Raw genomic sequence first — 24,025 nt, 5'->3', positions numbered from 1 at the left:
TCCAAACCTGCCCAGAAGCCAAGAGGGAAATTTTATTATTATTTCTGTGCCGCCCAGTCCCGAAGGGACTGCCGCTCAGACACTATACTTTTCCGCCCACCCCCCCAAAAAATTAGAGGCAACACTGACACAATCTGAAGTTAGTTGGGGGAAAGATCAAAAGCAATGTGAGAAAATATTATTTTACTGAAAGAGTAGTAGATCCTTAGAACAAACTTCCAGCAGACATGGTTGGAAAATCCACAGTAACTGAATTTAACCATGCCTGGGATAAACATATATCCATTGTAAGATAAAATACAGGAAATAGTATAAGGGCAGACTAGATGGACCACGAGGTCTTTTTCTGCCGTCAGTCTTCTATGTTTCTATCTTTTTTTTAATTCATCTGGAAAAGCCCAATTTCCAATCCCTTCTGATAACCAAAGTCAGGTGCAGTTTCAAAAACATAAATAATAAAAGTAAATAAAATGAAATGAAATATAAAAATGAAATGAGTGGAGTGGAGTGGAATGGAGGGGAGTGAATAGGAATAGGAATAGCAGAGTAGAACAGAACAGAACAGAATAGAAGGTAGGAGGTAAAGCACCCGCCTTATCTTAGACTAGGAAGGGTCCGCATCATTCTACTGAGAGGAATTTTCTTTGTTTGTGTGGCAGAATGACCTCAGAAATAGGGGAGACAGCTACAGCCAGAGAAATAGCCACACAAGAAGCCACTTAGCCGCAAAGGGAATGTCAGAATGACAAACATCTCCAAAGAGACCCCCCCCTAGTTTCTTGGGTTGTAAAAGTGAGAAGGGAGAAAAGCTTGCAAGATTATCCTAATGTAAAAGGTAAAGATAAAGATTTCCACAGCTGTTTTCATCTCTAGGGTCTGGTGTTTCTTAGCCAAGAGAGCCAGCACTGTCCAAAGACACTTCCGTGATCATGTGGTCAGCATGACCATATGCCGAGGCGCAAGGAATATTGTCTCCCAATGTAATTTTACACTAAATAGAATAAATACATCTGGTCATGTTTCCTATATGGACCACATTGGTCCGGCAGTTTATTAAATCGATATACCTATTTAAAGGCTTGTATTGTATTTTTATATATTTCCCACCTCAAAATGGCAAGACATTATGCTATCTGTTTTCAACAGAGACGGTCAAAGAATTCACCCAAGGAGGAATCCAAATATTTAAGGGGGGGGGATGCAATTCATATTTCATAAATAACGATATTCTTCACAATGGCTTGGTTTTTTAAAAAAAAAGATAGGTCCATATTAATTTGGCTTTAGGGTAATATAGAATACTGTGCCATCTGAGTTGGACCTATGGGTCCACTTGCATCATCTTCATTCACTGCAAACCTTTGTAATGTTTTTGCTACCACTTGAAGTTATAATAGCAACATCAGTATTTTTAGAGCATTTTAATGTCCTATTTGCCATTCTGAAAAAAAAAATGCTATTGTAATAAAGGTCCTTATGGGCAGCATCTGCAGAGAGCAACTAATTTAAATTTTAAACTTTGTTTGCCACCAAGGCAAAAATTCTCCAACACAGTGTTATTCAGTGTGCAATGGTGAGAGTTTTACAGTTTGGAAAGCAAAAGTTTTAGGAGTGCAGCCAACTGCTTTCTTGTAAGTTAGTGGGCTGTAGTGACAGCTGCAGTAGCTAGAGCGACTCTGAAAAAGACATGGATGTAGGAATTATGATTAGACCCCTAAGCAGCAGATGGGAAGCAAAGTCTGTTCCCCTTCTCAACCTGCTATGTGAATCACATGATTCATTATGACTAAACTGCAAGCCCAGCCCTACTCGATCTTATAAATCATTTGAAGCAATGAAGCTATTATATTTATTATCAAGACTATACAAATTAATCTGAGCAGAACTTGGAGAACTAACAGAATTTTATTTCTCCAACACATTGTTGTTGTGTTTTTTGCACATTTCCACCTTCTTTTATTTGTCCCTCCTTTCTTACCCCAGTAGTAAGGAACAAGTTGAGGTGCTTATGCAGAAGGGTCTGGTTTTCTTGGTTGCCCGCACAAAATTTCTGTAGGAATTGGTGGGTTAATTTTAAAATCTCCAACATCTTGTTATCTCCCTGCATATGTTCAAAACAAAAGAAAGTCAGCACAAACTGCACAAATTCCTTCTTTGGAAGCTTTCAAGAAATTAGAAATAAGGAAAGAATTAGATATATAATTACTGTTTTTAAGGAAGATTAGGCTAGACAATTCCCCAAATAATGCCTTTAAAATAAATTTATTATCCAATAAGAACCTAAGAGCCCCCACCTTCTGCTATTCCAGCCAAGTGTCCATCTTCCACCCGCTTCTTCCTACCTTCTCATAAGGGATTTGCAATAGATCCAGCATCACTTTGTGGGCATCCATATTTTTCAGCAAACGCTGCTGCTTTTTTCGCATCTGCTCACCAACACCACACATTTTATTTAGTCGCTCCAGAATCTGAACAAAATAAAGAAGACATCTAATGAAAGAAGGAATAAGAGAAATATACTCCACATTTCTGGTGAGGAGGGAAAATCCCTGATGGATGCCTATTGGATAGTAGGATAGTATTGCAGCAGAGATTGACACACAGACATTGAGTCAAGAGATTTCAAACAAAAGATATAGAGACTCTAGAGAGGGTGCCGAAAAGAGCAACTAAAATGATAAGGGGGCTAGAGACCAGGTCATATGAGGAAAGGTTGCTGGAACTGGGCATGGATAGTCTAGTAAAAAGAAGGGCTAGGGGGGACATGATAGCTGTATACAGGTACTTAAGGGGTTGCCACAGAGAGGAGGGGGACACACTGTTTTCCAGGGCACCAGAGGGCCGGACGAGGAACAACGGTTGGAAACTGACCAAGGAGAGATTCAACCTGGAGATAAGAAAGAATTTCCTGACAGTGAAAGCGATCAACCAGTGGAACGGCCTGCCAGCGGAGGTTGTGGACTCCCCAACTTTGGACACTTTCAAGAGGAGATTGGACTGCCATTTGGCTGGGGTGATGTAGGATTTCCTGCTCAGGCAGGGGGTTGAACTTGATGACCTGTAAGGTCCCTTTCAACTCTAATAATAAATAAACTCACTCCCATAACCTATTTATATGGATACAAACCACTTTTGGAAACTGCTTCTTAATTACCTTTCAACTATTAAGAACCTTTGGACGGATATGTTTTATAATACCTGTGAGTCTCTTCAATCCTTAGAGAAATACAAGTGTAAGGATATTATGTATAGGTATGTGTGCATGTGTACATATACACAAACATACACACACACACAGACACACACACACACATATACACACACTATACATATATGTAACATCCTTATACAGTAGTCCCTCGCTATACCGCGCTTCACCTACTGCGGCTTCACTTCATCGTGGGTTTCTGAGGAAGCCGATCGGCAGATTTAAACAGCCCGCCGAACTCGATCGGCAAGTTTTTTTAAAAAAAAAAATATCTAAAATTGTAAATACTGTATTTAAATACTGTATCTAAAATAAATACTGTGTGGGAAGGGTTTATAAACACTTAAAACAATGAAAACTTACCAAACAATTACAATATAAATACTTAAATAAGTACTATCAGTCGATAAATTCCCCATCGCGGATTTCACCTATCGCGGCCAGGTCTGGAACGTAACACCAGCGATAGGTGAGGGACTACTGTATTGAAGTTACACAGGCAAACTAGGGTTCAAGATGGTTTTGAAATAAGACTGTGAAATTATAAAAACCCTTCCTTTGAGACAATTTCTTTTGTACCCTTAAAAAACATGATAGGATGAAACATTAGTAGAGTTGGAATGGCACTTTTATTCTTCCATCTAATCCTTTTTTTATTGTTCTTCTGTTTGGGCTTATGCAGCCAAGGATAGTATTAAGTATCAGCAGGTGTGAAACAATGCAAAAATATTCACAATGCAAAACAAATTAATTGGAAGAAAAATAACCCAGGAATGGAGTCCTAAAATAATTCTACAATATTTATTTATTTATTTATTTATTTATTTATTTATTTATTTATTTATTTATTTATTTATTTATTTATTTATTCAATTTTTATGCTGCCCTTCTCCTTAGACTCAGGGTGGCTTACAACATGTTAGCAATAGCACTTTTTTAACAGAGCTAGGCTATTGCCCCCACAATCCAGGTCCTCATTTTACCCACCTCGGAAGGATGGAAGCCTGAGTCAAACCTGAGTCAATATCTCTGCAGCATGAAATACTGTTGACAGAGGTAGAATAGAAGGGAGTGAAAGAGAAACAGGAGAACCCAGGGGGATGGGACAGAGTTTTTTAAAGGTACCAAAAGAACCATCTAATTGGTTATTCATTTATTTTGGGGTGGTTCATAATGAAACGCACTGATAGATGTCTTTTGGGATGGAAGAGAGAAAAGTCAAGAATCATCAATGGACAAATCCAAGATTTTAATATAACTAGAATCAGGCACAACAGGTATTCCCAAGGAGAACAGCAAAGAATTTATATTCTTTCAGACATGATTCTTAATATTTTGGGTAAAACATTAAAATAACTCTTAAAATGTGCCCTTCTGAAGCAAAAACAGATTGGAGAGTCAGTGGCTTGGCCTAGTAGGTTATGATTCATGGTACCATGTAGTCCTGGTTTGGCAGGTCAAGCTCTGGACAATTTGTAGCAATCCTTTAAGTGCTGGTCAGCAGTATTTAGACACTTTTGCAACAAAGCCTGGAGCTGAGAACAAACTACCCCATTATTTATTTCTACTATACCCATCTTGAAGATTGGTGATGGAACAGTACATGACAATCCTGTTGGGTAATTTATTTTTGTCTTCCAAATGCATGTAGGAGGGCTAAGGTGAGAAAGTAGCTTCAGCAGCTTTGCAATACAAAATGCTTCAAAATGAGATTTTTATCACACAATTGTTCTGCTTCAGTTCACAGAATTTTACAGCACTCCAAATGATGTTTTTCATTTGTAATTTATCTGTGTTTTTCTCACCACTGCTTCCATCTTTTTTCTTTCACCCAATCCAAAAATCAATTAAGGAAGAATTTGGTGGAATAGATAATATAGCTGCATAATGTGTTTTGACTGGGAGTGCTTGGAGCTGTCTGTTTGGGAATGCCTATTTAATCAAGTTCTGAATTCCACGGAGCACCTCACATTCTGTTAATTTACATGCAAACTAATTGTGCTTCTCAATGTTCAAACTCCAACAGCTGTAAATGAAATAAGTTAGAGTAGGAATTCCTTTCATGGATGCTGAAGTTCTTCTCCAAGGACTCAGAATAGGAGAAGCCTGAGAATTTATAAAGGACAATCTTGTCTCACAGATAACTGTCACCTCTGATACCTCAGCTTCATATATTCCACTTGGACTAGATTAATCCTGATTTTGTTTTATTTTATTTTCAGTATAAATTCAATGTATCTTCATAGTCCTGTGCAGAAAGTTCAGTGTTTCTTTATGTACATCGCTGGCTGAACAGTAATAGTGTTTTGTTGTTATTTTGTCATTTTTTGTTTTGCACAATGCTCTGGGATATCATGTGAATAATAAGCTTATACAACTTATAACTACATTCAAAAATAAAGATTTTAGTCTCCCAGCCAAAGGCACAGGAAACACATATGTATCCTGCACTATATAATATTGTATTACAAAGCTCTCCTGTTCTGTCTTGTGCTGCATTTGCCTTTGTTAACAAATCCTCTTCATCCCCATGTGCTTGAGTCAGCAATATTTCCCCACATTTTGTCTAGTGTCAGATGTAACTGCTTACCCCTTTTATGAGCTGATAGTTCTCACTGCTTTTTTCTCCAGGGGTCCCAGTTTCCTCATCTGTAGTACGCTAGGAGGATGAAAGGAAGATAAATAGTATTTAGGTGGCTCCATATAGAGTTAAAGGAGGGGAAACTTTGATTCATTTTCCATGAATTGCCCTGTTACTGTTCAATTACCAAAAACTAGGCCAACTTTAAAAACAAATCTGCTCTGCTACAAACTAGGTTTAAATTGATAGAATTGAGTCTGCATAGTTTATCAATGTTGTATTATTACATTATTTAGTAATGATGAAAATTTCTCCCATTGGGTTTCTTCTCGCTATTCCTGATAAGTTTAGGATGATATTCTGTGATCTGTTTAGATAGATAAATTCATCTTTACTGCTACGTAAACTGAGGATTAAAATCCCACCGATTTGCAATCCAGATTTACTTTTGTGTTCCCTGCCTTATAACCAGTGTGAATTTACCTCTTTTTTCTCTTTCTTCTCCCCTTCTTGTCCGTTTTCTCCCTTGGAGTTACCCTTCTTTTCCACCCAGAGTTCTGACTTTTCCACCATCATACGAAGTTTGTCCAACTCTGATTTGATCACTTTGTAATTCTCAACATCTTGAGCAGAGATAAGTAGCTGGACCTGATTGAAGTTACCATAAAGAATATCAGCTCATTCTGCAAATGCTGTTGGCTAACACAACAGGATACAAGGTGAAGGCCTATGGGTTATGAATCCTTTGTCTTTCTCATTATTATTATTTTATTTTATTTTTTTATTTTTTTATTTATTTTACTTACTTACTTACTTACTTACTTACTTACTTACTTACTTACTTACTTATTTATTAGATTTGTATGCCGCCCCTCTCCGTAGACTCTCCATCATAAGGTCTGATGGATATTAAGGCTGGCGATATGTTTCTTTTTATGATGATAACCTACAGATATTTCTTATCCACAAAGAAACCCCTTCAGAAATAATATTTAAATAAAGAATTGCCACATTGCTTCCTGGCAGGCAGTAGTTCCAGTCACAGCCCAATATCGCCATTGTCACCTTTGTGGATTTGACAAAAGGTGTAAAAATATAGCATTCATCTGGAGGAACATACAGCTTCCTTTTATGTTGAACTGTGAATAGGGTTGAAACCAGTGGTGGGTTGAAACTACTTAAGGTTGTGATGGTATTAGGGGTAAAACCAGCTCATAGAACTTTGCCCCTCACATGATAGAGATATGGTGGCATACAAATTTTAAAAAATAATTAATCATGATTTCTCTGCTGTGTGGGGTCGAGGGTGCTCTTTGAGCTACCGTATTTTTCGCTCCATAAGACGCAGTTTTTTTCCTTCCAAAGTAGGAAGAAAAATCTGCCCCGTCTTATGGAGCGAAGATGCAGGCAGGGAGGGGGGGGGGAGGCTGCGAACTCGGAAGCACCATCCCGCCGGCTGGCTGGCTAGCTGCTGCCTGGCCCCCTCCCTCCCGGAGGAGGGTCTCCCTCCGCACCACCAGCAGCGCTCCCCCCGCCAGCCAGCCAGCCAAGCCCCGCGCCCGCCAGAACCGGCTCCTCGCTCTCCCCCCGCCGCCCGCCACATTTGCAGGAGGTGGGGAGGGTCGGGCGGCCCGCCAAGGAGGTCTTCAATGTCAGGGGCGCACGGGCGGTTGCGCGCGCTCCCTATCTCCCTGCTAGCCCACTCGGAATATTCAAAATAAGAAAAGCCTTTGCCGGCAAAGGTTTTTCTTATTTTGAATATTCCGAGTGGGCTAGCAGGGAGATAGGGAGCGCGCGCAACCGCCCGAGCGCCCCCAACATTGAATATCACCTTCGCCGGCCCCGTCACCGCTGAGAAGAACGGAGAGAGAACGAGAGTCAGTGAGAGCAACAGACAGCAAGATAGAGAGAAAGTGAGAAAGAGAGAGTGAGAGAAAGGGGGGGAGAAAGAGATAGCAAGAGAGAGAGAACAAGAGAAAGAAAGAGCGTGAGAAAGAAAAAAGAGAGAAAGAGTGAGAGAGAGAGAAAGCAAAAGAGACAGAAAGAAAACGAGAGAAAGTCAGAAGAAGAGAGAAAAAGAGGGGGAGAGAGAGAGAAAGAGAGAGGGGGAGAGAGAGAAAGAGAGGGAGAGGGAGAAAGAGAGAGGGAGAGGGGGGAGAGATAGCAAGAGAGGGAGAGAGAGAAAGAGAGAGGGAAAGGGGGAGAGAGGGGGGAGAGAAAGAGAGAGGGAGGGAGAAAGAGGAGATAAAGGAAGAGGAGAGAGAGAAAGGAAGAGAAAGAAAGAAAGAGGGATAGAAAGAGAGAGAGAGTGAGAGATGCTCAGTGAGCCTTTCTTTGAAGTTGCCTTTCTTTCTTTCTTTCTTTCTTTCTTTCTTTCTCTCTTTCTTTCTTTTTCTCTCTTGCTCTCTTGCTCTTTCATTCTTTTTTCTTTCTCTTGCTTTCTTTCTTTCTCTTGCTTTCTCTCCTTCCTTCCCTCCTTCCATTTCTTTCATTCCCCCTCTCTATTTTTATTTCTCTTTCATTTTCTTTCTTTCTCTCTCTCTTTCTTGCTTTCTTTCTTGCTCTTTTTCTTTCTCTCTTTTACCTTCCCTTCCTCTATTTCTTCTTTTCTCTCTCCTTCCTACCTTCTTCCCTCCCTCCCTCCCTTCAGTCCTTCCTCTCTTACTCTCCCCTTTCATAAGTTTCCTTGCTTCCTTCCTCTGTTCCTGTCCCTTCCCCCTTTCTTTCTTTCTTTCTTTCTTTCCTTCCTTCCTTCCTTCCTTTCCTCCCTCCATTTTTTGCTTTCCTTTTCCTTCCTCCCTTCTTTCCTCCCTCACTCCCTTCTTTCACTCCTTCCTCTCTTCCTCTCCCCTTTTTGGCTCAAAATATTTTTTTCTATTTTCCTCCTCTAAAATCTAGGTGCGTCTTATCAGCAGGTGCGTCTTATAGAGCGAAAAATACGGTAAGTGGTTTTCTTGCAGACATTTCATTCCCATTCTAGGCAAATCAGCAGTATGCCAACACAACACAACACAATACCTCTAAAAAAATGGCCACTGCTTTTATATGGTTAGTGTCAATACATCAACAGTGGGATAAATATAAATAATTCCTTCCTTTACTATTTGAAATAGGCTGGGTCCAGCAGTTTTTATATTTTTAACATGCATACCGGAAAACTATTGGCATCCCCTCTAGTATACAAACTTCTCAAAATAGATTTAAAAAATTGTGTTTTCTAGTTCTATAAATCCTATGTAGGCCCAAAAAGAGGCAGCATGCTCAATAGCAAAGCAGAAATAAACGCATCATGTATGGAGAGTGAACTGTAAGGTGAAAGGATTTACAGAACTGCAAAACGTATATATTTGTATTTGTATTTATTAGATTTGTATGCCGCCCCCTCCGAAGACTCGGGGCGGCTAACAACAATATAAAAAGACAATGTAAACAAATCTAATATTAAAAACAATCTAAAAAACCCCAATTTAAAGAACCACTCATACATACAAGCATACCATGTATAAATTCTATAAGCCTAGGGCGAAGGGAAATTTCAATTCCCCCATGCCTGACGAGGGAGGTGGGTTTTAAGGAGCTTGCGAAAGGCAAGGAGGGTGGGGGCAACTCTGATATCTGGTGGGAGCTGGTTCCAGACGGCCGGGGCCGCCACAGAAAAGGCTCTTCTCCTGGGTCCCGCCAAACGACATTGCTTAGTCGACGGGACCCAGAGAAGGCCAACTCTGTGGGACCTAACCGGTCGCTGGGATTCGTGCGGCAGAAGGCGGTCCCGGAGATATTCTGGTCCGATGCCATGAAGGGTTTTATAGGTCATAACTTTGAATTGTGACCGGAAATTGATCGGCAACCAATGCAGACTGCAGAGTGTTGGTGTAACATGGGCATGCCTTGGGAAGCCCATGATTGCTCTCGCAGCTGCATTCTGCACGATCTGAAGTTTCCGGACACTTTTCAAAGGTAGCCCCATATAGAGCGCATTACAGTAGTCGAACCTCGAGGTGATGAGGGCATGAGTGACTGTGAGCAGTGAGTCCCGGTCCAGATAGGGCCGCAACTGGTGCACCAGGCGAACCTGGGCAAACGCCCCCTCGCCACTGCTGAAAGATGTTTCCCTGCATGCGCAGAAGCAAAAAAATCTCATGTATCCACCACTAAGAGTTACACTGAGTGTTACCTGCTTAAAGGTATGTAGAACTTCCTGGCGCTGACTGAAATGTTTAAAGAGAAGTTGAAGAGAGCCTGAGACAAGAGGTGGATAATCATGCATTGTCAAATGGATCAGTACCCGGAGAAACATACGTCCTCCTTCATCATCCACTTCTAACATGCTGCTTGTTTTCCTGGAGCCCAAAGAGAAAAAGAAAGAAGAAATCTTAACCAACCTCTGGTTCTGAACTTGAGGATAAATTGCTTTAGCTATGCATGGGGAAAGCAACCGACAGCAATAATGGTAAACTAAGCAGTACATTAAGACTCACCCAACCCCAAACATGGCCTCAGCCTGGTCCCCAATCCGGTCCAGATTCATGGTTGCAGCTAGAAGGAAAGAAAATGCATAAGAAACAAGGAATGTAACAATTGGGAGGTGACGAGGGACAAAAAAGAAAAGACTAAAGAAATATCTGAACCAGCTCATCAACCATTTCTCAATCACCACTATAATTAAGTGAAGAGAAAAGCTGATTTCCCCAAAAATGATTTTGATTGATTGATTGATTGATTGATTGGATTTGTATGCCGCCCCTCTCCGTAGACTCGGGGCGGCTAACAACAGTAATAAAAAACAGCATGTAAATCCAATACTAAAACAACTAAAAAACCCTTATTCTAAAACCAAACATACATACAAACATGCCTTAGATATGCCAACGCTATACAAAATAGAGCAGATGAACGTTCTCATGGTATTTGTAATCCTTAATTGAGGGCAGTGAGGAGGGGAGAGTGACTTACATTCAGTATTGGGTTGCTACCAATACGGATAAGTGCAGTGCAGCTTTCATTACCGGTGCACTGTCCTTATCCATATCAGTAGCAACCCAATACTGAATGTAAGTCACTCTCCCCCTTCTGCGCATGCGCAGGAAGCAAAATATCACGAGGTAGGTGTGTGTGGGAGAGATTTAGGTGATTTTTTGCTTCTGCGCATGCAGGGAAGCAAAAAAAAGCCACTGAAATCTCATGTGCATGCATGTCCCTTCGCAATATTTTGCTTCCTGTCCATGCACAAAAGCAAAACATGCTGGCACACATGCATGCGCACGCAGGAGAAGCGAACCTGCACGGGTAGTGCACCGGTGGCAGCAGGAATGGGAATCCGTCCCTGCTTCTGTTGAAGTGAGCATGGCCATTTCTCATTATGATCCTAGACATTCCCTTTTCCTACAGATATACTATCATCACACACTAGATCCAGATTTTCATTTAACGATCAAACACCCATCTACATTCAATGCATTATTGAACACTAAGGCAAAATTAATGCAGAAAAGATTCCTGACTTCAAATCAAAAAGGGAGAAAGTACCGGGAGAAGCTGGAGCTTACTTGTAGAGTCAAAGGCTGGTGCTGTTCCATCTGCTGCACTGTCCTGCATGGGGAAAACTTCCACAAACTCCTTCTTGAACACTGAGAGCAAGTAGGAGATCCTGTAATCCAGTCGCACGTTTAGAATGAACTAGGTATAAGGAGAGAATATGAAAACATGATCAGTCCAACCTTTTGGCTTACATGGGTCACATTAAGCGGAGAGGAATTATTTATTTTATTTTATTTTATTTTTATTTTATTTTATTTTATTTTACTTTATTTTTTTATTTTTTATTGATTTGATTTGATTTGTATGCCGCCCCTGTCCGTCGACTCGGGGCGGCTAACAACAATAATAAAACAACATATAACAAATCTAATATTTAAAATAACTAAAAACTCTTATTAAAAAACAAATATACACACAAATATACCATGCATAAATTGTATAGGCCTGGGGGGAATGAATATCTCTATTCCCCCATACCTGACGACAGAGGTGGGTTTTAAGGAGCTTACGAAAGGCAAGGAGGGGTAGCTCGAGGGGTAGCTGACTCCAGATGTTCGGGGCCGCCACAGAGAAGGCTCTTCCCCTGGGTCCCGCCAAACGACATTGTTTAGCCAACGGGACCCAGAGAAGGCCAACTCTGTGGGACCTAACTGGTCGCTGTGATTCGTGCGGCAGAAGGCGGTCCCGTAGATATTTTGGGCTATATATAAAACATATAATATATATAAATAAAAAAACTTACTTTGTTTTTTAATATTTTTAATATTTTATATTTTATTATCTTAGGGGATTACATTACTAGCTGTCCAGGGTCACATGCAGTCCATGGGCCACAGATTGGACACATCCAGTCTAGCCCATTTACAGACTTTTCTATCATTCCTTTCCTTTCTTTAAATCATTGTCATAAATATTCCCAACAGAAGCATCTATTGTGTCACACATTCATGGCTCATAGTGTGTGATTATAAGAACTACTGATTTGCTCTAACCTGCAATATCTCTAGAATTTTCAGCTTTGTTTCCATCACTACTATGTTTTCATTTTCTATGTTTCTTCCCCTATCTGCTGGCTCAGCAACAACCACAGCATTCATGTTGGATGAACCAAAGATGGACTGCTTCCTGCTCAGCATCATGGTAGACATCATCTGGCCAACACCATGGATAGATCTTCGGACATTTTTCCCTAGGAAAGAAACCACAATTCCCCAAACTTAATACTTGCTCCTATGTTCAGTCAGATCACTGAGGGTTCGTACAGCAAATTAAGGAAGATGGATAGAAGAAATCCCCACTGTAATCACATATCTGTAGACAATTTTTTTGAACTCTATCTCAATTCAGATTCATTTCATTACTTACTTACTTACTTACTTACTTACTTACTTACTTACTTACTTACTTACTTACTTACTTGGTTGGTTGGTTGGTTGGTTGGTTGGTTGTTTTGATTTCTTTTTTTCCTTTTTTTAAAGTTTTTATTTACAAGTATACAATAAATACATAAAAGACAATAATAACAATTGAGACCTAATACATTACATCGTGAGTTTAAACGATATGTCAAAATATAAAAATACAACAATCAGTAAACATATATACTTACAAAGAAAGGAAAGAGAGAAGGTGAGAAAGAAACAAAGGAGAAGAAAAGAAGATAGAAAGGAAGAAAAGGGTGGGCGAGTGTGCGGTGGAGCTGTGTTAAGAATATGAACTAGTTTTAAATTCAGGAGCTCATTACCTTACATCAAAATTGGTAGTATGAATAGGTAAAAGCAAACGTTGAATAAATCACCGTATAGAGATTTTAAAACTAAAAGGTATATTCCATATTTAAATATCTAATATCTCTTACGACTATTGGAAAAAAAGGAAAGGTTTTATACCAGATTTGTATCTGTTCAAATATATACAATTCATTTCATTTATTAAGCAAATTGTTCTCTTTTTTTTTAACCAACAGTAGAAGGGATCCCAGCAATTGTTAAATGAAGACTCGGTTTCATTTCTAACTGCCATAGTTTTGATTTCTATGCCACCCAATCCTGAAGGACTCAGGATGGCTTACAACAGTATAAGAAATTACAAATAACAGCAGCAATAAAAAGAAGTCAAGGAAAAAAACCCTAATTTCTAAAATCGTAATTAAAACCAAGACAATTTAATTGCAAACATATTAGTCATTCAAACCAATTCGGACACGTGGACACACTAGTGGTTGATTTAGGGCCCCCAGGCCTGCCAGCATAGCCAGGTCTTTGTGGCCTTACGAAAAGCCAGCAGGGTGGGGGCCACATGGACCTCGGGGGGGGGAGTTGGTTCCATAAAGTTGGGGCAACAACAGAGAAGCCCCCACCAACCCTACCAACCTGCATTGTTTAGCTGATGGGACCTGGAGGAGGCCAACTCTGTGTGCTCCAATTGGTCCCTGGGAAGTATGTGGCAAGAGACGGTCCTGAAAATAATCTGGCCCTGAGCCATATAGGGCCTTATAGGTAATAACCAATGCCTTTAATTGTGCCCGGAGACTAATAGGGATCTAGTTTCATAGTTTAATTGACTTTAAACTTTAAAAGTATGCAAAATACCACTCGGTATTTTTATATGTATTTTTAAAAATCTATCTCACTTCAAAAAAAGTGCCCACTTTTTCCTTCACACATTATGAATATAAATCAGCGCATTTCATTTTGTCTCAGCCTCTGCCAGGGCTTGCCATACCTACCAGTCATGTCCTCATTATACATGGTCTGCATCATCAACTGAGGGTTCTGGACACAGTCTATGATGCCAAGCAGAGTCCGTGTCAAGCGCAGAAGTTCACTGAAGCTGTAGAAGCCAAAGTAGATGAGGTTGTGGGCAAGACTGACAACCTGGAAAGATGCCGGTTTAATACAGGGGAAGAAACCACAATTAGATGACTGAGCACTAGTTCTAGAACAATAAAAAGCAGTGAAAAATCGCTTAAAACAAAATTCCTGGATTCTTCCAAGTGCATCGAAAACCAATTTCCAAAGAAACAAATGTGATCTTTGCTCTTGCCAGCAGCTGAAATTGTGCAATTAGCCTGTCGCACATGGGAAGAAAACTCCCACAACACATCAAAGGCAGGCTCCTCACCTCAAAAGTCAGTTTATTTTTCTCCTCATTAGCAAAAGGAACTGCTTCACTGACTACATTGTTGAGATAATCTTCTACAAACTCCATTGTGCTGGCAAACTTATTCTTCTTATCATCTCTGGAGCTGTTCACATTGGAATCGTAGCTACAAAAGTAAACAAACTGAATGAATCATAGGGATATACAGTAGTTTGTAATATAAACTACCTCCTGCCTTTCATAATAAGATAACCATGTGCATGTTTGTTTAGAAGTAAGTCTACTGGCTACAAATAGATTTCTAATTGGAATCAAAATTACATAAGTCCGTGGCTGCATTTATGTTCCTATTCTTGATGAATTAGGGGTGAATATGAATTAGCAGGACCTTCTAAATGCTATGGTGTCTCTTTATATGTCTCATTGCCTTTTCCCACATAAAGGTATCTTACTCTTTGATGGTGATTGCGGTAGGAATTTCAGTCCACAGTCGTGCAAATTTCACAGGCATTACTTTCTCCTGTGGATCCCTGTCCACGTGTACGTGCAGCATGAGATGGCAGAAAGAGGCTCGGAGGTCAAAGGGCAACATTTCATCCGCCATGCAGAGAAATATTAGCTCCACACCCAATTGCTTGGAGATTTCTTTAATGGCCAAGTATTGCCGATCCATGCACATGCGGGCAAACAGCTTCAGTTGGTACCTGTGAAGACATACAGGGGGTGGACAAAAAATGGAAACAGTTGACTTTTTGGCATCATAATGTTTGAACATGTTCAAATCAATCAAAACCTGGCATATTTTTATGTGTTTTTTAATTAATTCTGTTATTTGATATGTTTTTTTCAACTATGGTACCTTTTTTTTTTTTTAACAGAAATTTAAGGAAATTGGTTATAACCTTCTAGAAATGGCAGACCTCTCAGACTTTCAAAGAGGCCAAATTGTTGGTGCTCGAATGGCAGGCGCTAGTGTAACAGAAAGTGCCCTAATGTTTGGCGTTTCAAGAGATAATGTCTCAAAAGTAATAACTGCTTTTGAAAGAGAAAGAAAAACGTCCTCAGCCAAGCACAGGTCTGGTCAAAAGTTGAAGTTGTCTAAGAGAGACCGTCAGACTCTAAAACAAATTGTTAGAGAAAATTGCAAGACCACAGCTCCTAAAATCACTGCAGAGGTCAATAGACACGTACAGAACCCAGTTTCCACAAAAACTGTTCAAAGGGAGCTTCACAAACCTGGATTCCATGGAAGAGCTGCAAGGTGTTTCCATTTTTTTGTCCACCCCCTGTAAGTAAAGCTTTGAAAAAGAAAGTGTAAGCCTTCCCCTCTGGGAAGGTTCACTCCAGCAGGGAATCACTGGTCCTTCCTTCAGTGGGCGGCCTTGGACTCCTCGCTTCCATACCAGCCTTGAACATCACAGTTTCTTGTTGTGTTCTCCTTCCCACCCTTCCATGAGTCTTTCTTACCACCCTTCATCCTATGCCCAGCCGTGATGACACCCCCCTCCCCTTTCTAGCATGTGGCAACTCCGAAAGAGCACGAAGGGTCTCAATAGTTGCTATCTCAGACGTTGACACTAAGGATGTTAGTATTGATTGATTGATTGATGGATTGGATTGGATTTGTATGCCACCCCTCTCCGGAGATTCGAAGTGGCTCACAACAATAACAACAATGTGACAAATCCAATATATTTAAAAGACATCTAAAAACCCATTATTAAAACCATGCAACACAATCATACCATACATAAACAATATAAGCCCAGGGGTATCTCAATTTTCCCATGCCTGACGACATAGGTGGGTCTTCAGTAGCTTACGAAAGGCAAGGAGGGTGGGGGTGGTTCTAATCTCCTGGGGGAGATTTGTTTATTGATTCCAGAGGGCCAGGGCTGTCACAGAGAAGGCTCTTCCCCTGGGGTCCGCCAGACGACATTGTTTAGTCAATGGGACCCGGAGAAGGCCAACTGCGTACATAACTGTTTGGGTTTGGCAATATATAAACAAACTATCAATTTATGCTTAAATGAATTATAACACTATAGCTTTAAGAGTTGGAGTTGCAGTTAGCCACAGGAGGGAGTCAGAAGTCTCTCTCTCTCTCTCTCTCTCTCTCTCTCTCTCTCTCTCTCTCTCTCTCTCTCTCTCTCTTCATTTAGTTTTTCTGTGTGACTATGCTGTAGAACTGTGTGTTAAAATGATAATTTAATGTATTGTGTAAGTAAGGCTTATAATATTGTATATGTATTGAGAGAAGTTTATAACACTGTATATGTATTAAGAGTATTGAGTGATGTCATTGTGTATGACTAGGATTGTTCTTGACTAAGCTATTTGCCAAAGTAAATAATATTTATACCCTTATCTGATTATCTCAATTACTACTTGTATCTATGGGCGATTAGCTGGATATCTGCCACCTCCATGTTTCCTCTGTGCATTCTTGGTAACTCAAGGGTTACTCTGCACACTCCTTAACACTTAAAAAAGGATGAGAAAGTAAAGGTTTGTCCAGCCTACAAAGACTATTCAGTAAGAGACAGAAGCTATTAAACTGGAAAAAAATAAGTCAATGATCAGACACAAGGAACATAGATAGGCCACAGGGACCAAAGTAATACCTGTAGTAACTCAAAACATTCTCATCATGGGCATTCCCTGCTCGTGCTTCCTGGGACAACTGTCGGATGCTTTTCTCATGATTATCATTGTTTTTGTCAGTCCAGGTCAACCACACCTCCTCCTCAGAAAATTCAATACTCAGGTATTCATGAGTCTGAGACATCTCCTTCACAGGTCTCAGTCTGAAAAACAAAAATGCTTCCATTCACTTTCTAGGAAAAGAAATCACCTAAAGCCATTTAATTCTGAGCTGAGTCAAGTGTGGTGAATTATTTATTATTATTATTATTATTATTATTATTATTATTATTATTATTATTATTATTATTAGATTTGTATGCCGCCCCTCTCCGTAGACTCGGGCCGGCTTACAGCAATGATAAAAACAATATATAATGACAAATCTAATAGTTAGAATCTAAAATAACAATAATACATTTAAAAAGTCTAAAAAACAAGAAACCCCAATATATAAAAAATATACATACAGTCATATCATACACAAAAAATTACATAGGCAGGGGGAGATGTTTCAGTTCCCCCACGCTTGACGACAGAGGTGGGTTTTAAGGAGTTTACCAAAGGCAAGAAGAATTTATTTATTAATTTATTATTTATTATTAATTAGATTTCAATGCCGCCCTTATGTTCTTCCTGTTTGCTGCATCTTTCTTTTAATTACTTTTTCTTCCAAAATCATTTAATTACAAAATAATGGCTACAAAGTCATCTAAGAGTTTAATATTTGAAGTATACTGATTCCTTCCAGGAGAGTATAATAAAAAGTACTATATGTAACCAGAATTCTATATATATACATTTGAAGGAAAATTATCTTTATGAAATTTCCCTCTAACATAAAAAAAAAAGGTTTGAAAGGTAGCCATTTCCAACTTCAGCTTAGTTTCTAACAATCCACAGCCACAAGTTGACCAAATGAGATCAACTTACATTACTGCATCTCCTCTCAAGAGTATCTTAATAAATATATTTTAATATAAATCTGTTGGCCCAGTACATTTATTTTTAAACACTCTGATATAGGCTGAAAATGACTTAGCATTGTCACATCAGGATGGCAAAAATAGTAGTAGTGGAAGAGGAAAGTAGTACAATTGTTCAAAGAGAAAAGGGCACACTGGATACTCACTCAGTTTGGATTAAGATATCAGTGTTCTTGGGGTCCAGGACACACTTGCAGATCAACTCTTGTGTTACGGGAATTGCTACATGGTTTGACACACACAAGTCTGATAGATAGTCCAAAAACCTGGAACAGAAGCAAAAAGTTCAAATTACCTTTCAAGCAATTTGATGGGCCTTTTAAAAATCCCACCTTGCACAAAAGATATAAAAAGAAAAGGAATAAACTGACAGGATCTCTATCACACCCACCTTCTATGATGGAAAGATGAAGAGCATCAGATCACCTGGTTTTGAGCACCAAAACAAGGCAAAAATCACTGCTCCTCACTCTGGCCTGTTTCCAAACCTGATCTGAAATGTAAACTGTCCAGTCTAAAAAAAATATTGCTATTGTACTTTTGGCAGTAGGCAGACAGAAGGCAGAAAGATAGTAAAGAACCAGGTAGCATGAAGAAGCATCTTGGAAAGAACAACCAACTCAAGAAGAGTTTTATTCTTGAGTAGTCCGACTTCAATAATCAGAGATAATTATCAGTGCCAGCTATGCTAAGGTGAAAATTGGAGTTGCCAGCACTCAAACTAAAGCAATCAGAAGCTGGAACAATTTCTGAAATGCGCTGATGTATTTTAATTCAAAGCAGTACACAGTAGTACCCCTAGATACGAGCATAATTGGTTCCAGAAGGGAGCTTGTATCTTGAGCAAACTTCTATCTGGAACAAATTGCTTTAGACTTTGTTTTCCCCTCCGAGATAACCAAAAGCAAGGATTCTTGCGCCACCTAGTGGACGCTCGGCTCGTATCCCGAATTTCAGCTCAGAACTTGAACAGAAATGTCTCTCCCCTCCTAGCTCGTATCTGGAAATACTCGCATGTAGAGCAGCTCGTATCTACAGGTACTACTGTAATAGCCCTTGTTTAACAATGGCAATTGGGACTGTTCTTGAGTTCTTAAGTAATACAATAATAAAGCACATCATGAGACTGCATCACCTTACAATGGTAATTGTGGAAGTCCTGGTTGCCTTTATTAGATGAGTTTTATGTAGTTGCAGCATGCAACGGATATGTGACTGCCATCTGTGACCTTCTGCCAGCATTCCTATTGACTCTGCTGGTTGGAAGCCTTCAGCGAAGGTTGCAAATGGCAATCACAGGACCGTGGAATGCTGCAATATCATAAATGTAAGTTGCCAAGCACCCATATCACAAACACATGACCACTGGGATGGTGCAACAGCCACATCTACAAAGAAGAGTTGTAAATGTAATGGAATATATGAATGACTGTGGGAAATACTTGAGATATTGCCTAGGAAACAGACAAGAGAGTCAGGAGCCTACAGTCTTTCAACTGAGAAAGAAACTTAGAAAGGACCTGCTTTTATGGATCAAACAGTTAAATGTGCAGATGGGAAGTTTCTGTCTTTATATTTGCCGGATTCTGTGAATGTAGTCTTACAATATATTAGAATTAGTTCATTTTATCATGTTTCCTGACTGTTTTAGCTGGGTGGGCTGATGTACATCCTCCTTGTTCAGCATCATCATAACTTTGAACAGCTGCTGAGCAAGTGGGTGTTCAACAAGGATTACTTGTTACCTTTTTGGAGTATAAGATGTACCTTTTTCCTCCCTAAAAATTTGGCTGAAAATTTGGGTGCATCTTATACTTTGAATGTAGCTTTTTTTGAAACTTTTTTTCAGCCCTAACTAGGTGCTAACGATCTTCCCAGTTCTTACCTTGCAGGCTTTTTCATTGTTACTCTCTCCGAAGAATGTTTTTCCAGCCCTAAGTCTTTGCAGGCTTTTTTTTTTATTGCTCTACTTGCTCCAAATAAGTTTCTTTCGAGCCCTAACAAGGTGCTAATGATGTTCCCAGCTCTTACTGGTTTGCAGGCTCTTTCATTAATGTTACTCACTCCGAATAAGGTTTTCTTTAAGCCCTAACCAAGGGATAGAATAAAGTGCTAAAGCTGACTAGACTACGCCCCGAGTCTACTGAGAGGGGCGGCATATAAATCCAATCAATCAATAAATAAATAAATAAACAAAAAAACAAACAAACAAGGATGCTAGCCAGATGAATACCTGATAGGCAGACACACACACACACACACCCCATTTTCCTCTCCAAAAACTATGGTGTGTCTTATACTCTGGTGCGTTTTATACTCCAAAAAATATGGTACTTTCTTGGAAATTGATCCTTTATTTGGTCCTGACAATTATTTCTGCTCTGGTCATTGAACCTCAGCTAGCAATAAGGAACTTAACTCATCTCAGACTTTGGATTGGATTGGGACCAGTATTTTATCTATTCAAACCCACTGTAAATGCCACCACTGATGTTGACTCTGGGATGTTAATAATTTTATCAAAGTCTTTATGCCAGTTCACTTTTCTTACAATTAATTACCTGAACATTAGTTTGGACTGCCAATTATCCAACAGAGCAAACAAATCAACAATGAGCCTAAATTATTAATCTTTAACATAATCTTAATATAATTAAAATCTACAGCTATTGTCTTTTAATATAAACAAACGTGCCTGTTAACTACTGCAAAAGACCTAGTTTAAAAGCATGCAACCCAATTTGCTCCTTTCACCTTAAGTGATACCCACCTGGGTTCACGATTCTTTCGTACCAGACTCACAAATGTTTCCACTTCAGTTTTGGTTATGTGCTTTTCAAGAAGTTTACGGTTGTTATGCAAGAGGGCAGTGATGGTGTCCTCAGCCAAAATGTCATAGCCAATTTGTGACTGCATCATGCCGAACTGCTTAGCAATGTGTTCCTGGAAAAAAAAGAAATCATATCTGAGTAGAGCAATCCCATGTTAAAATTGTGAGCTAATTTAGCAACTACTGAATAGCCAAAAATGTGAAGATTTTTCTTACACATCGTTCAGGAAAAGCAAACCTATACAACAAATGAATCTTAATTGATATACTTCTATATGGATGTATATCATTTATTCTTATTTATTCTTATTAAGATTAAATAGCCCAGAAAAATGTACAGTAATGCCTCATCTTACCAACTTAATTGGTTCCGGGACGAAGTTCGTAAGGTGAAAAGTTTGTAAGATGAAACAATGTTTCCCATAGGTATCAATGGAAAAGGGAATAATGCGTGCAAGCCCATTAGGAAAATCCAAAACATTAAGGCTTTAAAAAAACACAAAAGCGGCGGGCAGACAAAGCTGAGGCGAATGGAATGGGGGGAGGGACAGCGAGAGGTGGCAAGAGGTGGCAGTCCCAATGAAGCAAGGTGAAAAGAGCCTCTCTTGAGCTCTGCGAGTCCCTGCCTCTCGTTTTTGTCCCCCCCACTCTGCTCATCTCCCCCACACCTTTCTCCTCTCTTGAGCTCCATGGGTCTTTGCCTCCCGTTTTTGTCCCCCCCCCCCGATAATCTCCCCCACACCTTTCTCCTCTCTTGAGCTCCATGAGTCTTTGCCTCCCGTTTTTGTCCCCCCCCCGATAATCTCCTCCACACCTTTCTCCTCTCTTGAGCTCCATGGGTCTTTGCCTCCCGTTTTTGTTTCCCCCCCCCCCCCCCGATAATCTCCTCCACACCTTTCTCCTCTCTTGAGCTCCATGGGTCTTTTTTTTGTCCACCCCACTGTGCTCATTTCCCCCATGCAGTTTGGAAGGGGGGAGTTTGTCGCTGGGATTCAAAGCAGCACTGGCAAAAATGAAGGGAATCCCAGCGAGGGGAGCCTCAGGGAAATGCAAGAACGGGCGCTTTGGCTGCCAATGGAAATTCGGAGGCGGGGATTCCCAGGGAAATCCCAGCGCTTCGGGGCATCCCAGCGATGGCGGCTCAGGTTCGTAAGGTGAAAATAGTTTGGAAGAAGAGGCAAAAAAACCTTAAACACCGGGTTCATATCACAAAAAGTTCATATGAAGAGGGGTTCGTAAGAAGAGGTATCACTGTATATTGGACTAAGCTTTGCTGGCTGAGGAAATCTGGAAATTGAAGTCCAACAAGTCTTAAAGTTGCCAAGGTTGGAGACCCTCCTCTAAACCAACCCTAAACCAGCAACATCCATATCCAAATTGGTAAATGTTTACCTGGTTCTTGCGGTAATCCTCCTGGGAATGCCTCAGTACCCTATAGCAGAGCCGGAACATGTATTGGTATGGAGCATTCTTCTGGTCAGATAGCTCTTCCAGGCGTACAAGTGGGCCTTCCTCACCCTTTTCCTTAAATGGAGCTTTCAGAATTCCAAAGATCTATTTGGCACAGAAAGGATGTTATCAGTCCAACTGAAAAGTGTATTTTGTGGGTGGTGGTGGGATCCCAAACTATCAGGTCTTGATTCTGGAATATTTCATATCTTTTATCTATTGGTGAACAAATTTACTTGAGGTTTATTGACTGTAAAATCACTGAGTTCCTTAATCTCATCTCGATGAGGTAGAAAGCCAAGAGGCCAGATCAACATGTTTCAAAAAAGTCTACCATAGGTAAAAATGAAATGCAACAGGTATAATCCCAATTCCAAAACAGCTTCAGAACTAGATGGAAACTGTTTTAAAATGTTGTGAAAAAAGAGGGTACAACTTTCAGGCAAGATTCTTCTTTTTTACAACTGTCTTTCTTAATATTTAGGAATGTGTCTCCAACAGAAGATTTACTTCTATGTTATCCTACCCAAGGTATCAGCTAATACCTTGGGTAGCTTTTGATCCATCGGCATCTTGAGATGGAGATCAGCCATTCATGAAAGGCATAAAGACATTCATGATTCTGAGTTTCAGTTCTCTATCTGGTTCTTTTGTGGGACTAGCAGAAACCTACTCAGAATGGCTTTTACTGTGTTCTCTGCAGACTTGGAAAACTTCCAGTCCATCTCCTCAAAGGAATGCTTCTTCACTATCCAAGTTGTCTCTTTTTAATTTTACTTTTGAAAATTAGCCATCCTCGTATAATACAGTAAGGATGAATAACCTGGTGCCCTCTAGGCATGTTGGACTATCTCACTTTGAAGAATAGATTTGACATATACTATGTCTATTCAAACTGAGTTCAGCTAGGGGAAAAAGTCTGCATCATATTGCTTTTTAAAAGTTGAACAAATTTGAAAAGGCAGCCTTCAAAAAAGCCCTATCATTTTAGAACAGGTAGGTCAAAAGGTGCAACATTGCTATTTCTCCAGTTGATACCTATTTTATCTATATTTTGCTACTGGAATAAACCAGGGGAATTGTCTGCAGTCTTAAAAAAAAAATTTCATTGCAGGATTGCAAAAATATTTGCAAATATTGAAAACCCTTCACTTAATAATGCAAAGAACATATTTATTTTGTTCTGGAGAAAAAATCACCTGTTTCAGTATGTTCTGTTCCCTCATAAGTTTCTGTCTTTCCCGGTTGGCCTTGGTAATAACAATATCCAAAACATTTTGACCGTTGTTAGGTACATCACTGACAAAAAAAACCAAGTCCTCCAACAGTTGGATTACAAATCTGCCACAAAAATCATAATTAATTTCACCAGTGAAATACATTGCATAAATCAAGATCATGCAACAGTTATTTTGACAATAGTTATTTCATAGGAAATAAAAACAACATAAATATTAGTCATGCTTTTTCAATGTTTTGCCTAGGTCTTTAATATTCAAAGTTATTTACAATTTGAACTTAATTTTTCAGCATAAAATTTCATTGTACAAGTCAAAACAATATTTAGACTATGTCATAAATGTGAACAATATCTTCTGGCAGAACAAAAATTGGATTCTTGCAAAAGGGAGCCATGAATTAGTCCTTCAGTCTAATTCACTTAATCCCACACAAATTGATTACATCTG

At 39.7% G+C, this 24,025-nt stretch overlaps 1 protein-coding gene across 2 annotated transcripts in view; it reads right to left on the bottom strand.

Moving 5' to 3' along the window:
• The window catches only part of ITPR3 (inositol 1,4,5-trisphosphate receptor type 3), a 170,273-nt gene that overhangs the window by 55,778 nt on the left and 90,470 nt on the right, over window positions 1-24,025 (bottom strand). For both annotated transcript variants that reach the window (XM_070745257.1, XM_070745258.1), the window contains exons 14-29: window positions 23,537-23,678; window positions 22,281-22,442; window positions 20,829-21,001; window positions 18,205-18,324; window positions 17,054-17,236; window positions 14,882-15,133; window positions 14,451-14,595; window positions 14,056-14,203; window positions 12,320-12,516; window positions 11,336-11,465; window positions 10,268-10,325; window positions 9,964-10,129; window positions 6,273-6,437; window positions 5,799-5,867; window positions 2,343-2,468; window positions 1,979-2,101 (exon numbers count right to left, since the gene is read on the bottom strand). In XM_070745257.1, the coding sequence (XP_070601358.1) occupies window positions 1,979-2,101; window positions 2,343-2,468; window positions 5,799-5,867; window positions 6,273-6,437; window positions 9,964-10,129; window positions 10,268-10,325; window positions 11,336-11,465; window positions 12,320-12,516; window positions 14,056-14,203; window positions 14,451-14,595; window positions 14,882-15,133; window positions 17,054-17,236; window positions 18,205-18,324; window positions 20,829-21,001; window positions 22,281-22,442; window positions 23,537-23,678 (2,359 nt within the window). The remainder of the gene's footprint in view (window positions 1-1,978; window positions 2,102-2,342; window positions 2,469-5,798; window positions 5,868-6,272; window positions 6,438-9,963; window positions 10,130-10,267; window positions 10,326-11,335; window positions 11,466-12,319; window positions 12,517-14,055; window positions 14,204-14,450; window positions 14,596-14,881; window positions 15,134-17,053; window positions 17,237-18,204; window positions 18,325-20,828; window positions 21,002-22,280; window positions 22,443-23,536; window positions 23,679-24,025) is intronic.

This window comes from Erythrolamprus reginae, chromosome 3 (genome assembly GCF_031021105.1).
Source record: "Erythrolamprus reginae isolate rEryReg1 chromosome 3, rEryReg1.hap1, whole genome shotgun sequence".
Taxonomy (NCBI): domain Eukaryota; kingdom Metazoa; phylum Chordata; class Lepidosauria; order Squamata; family Dipsadidae; genus Erythrolamprus; species Erythrolamprus reginae.
The sequence above is the reverse complement of the archived record's forward strand: the minus strand, read 5'-3'. Positions and strand labels throughout refer to the sequence as shown.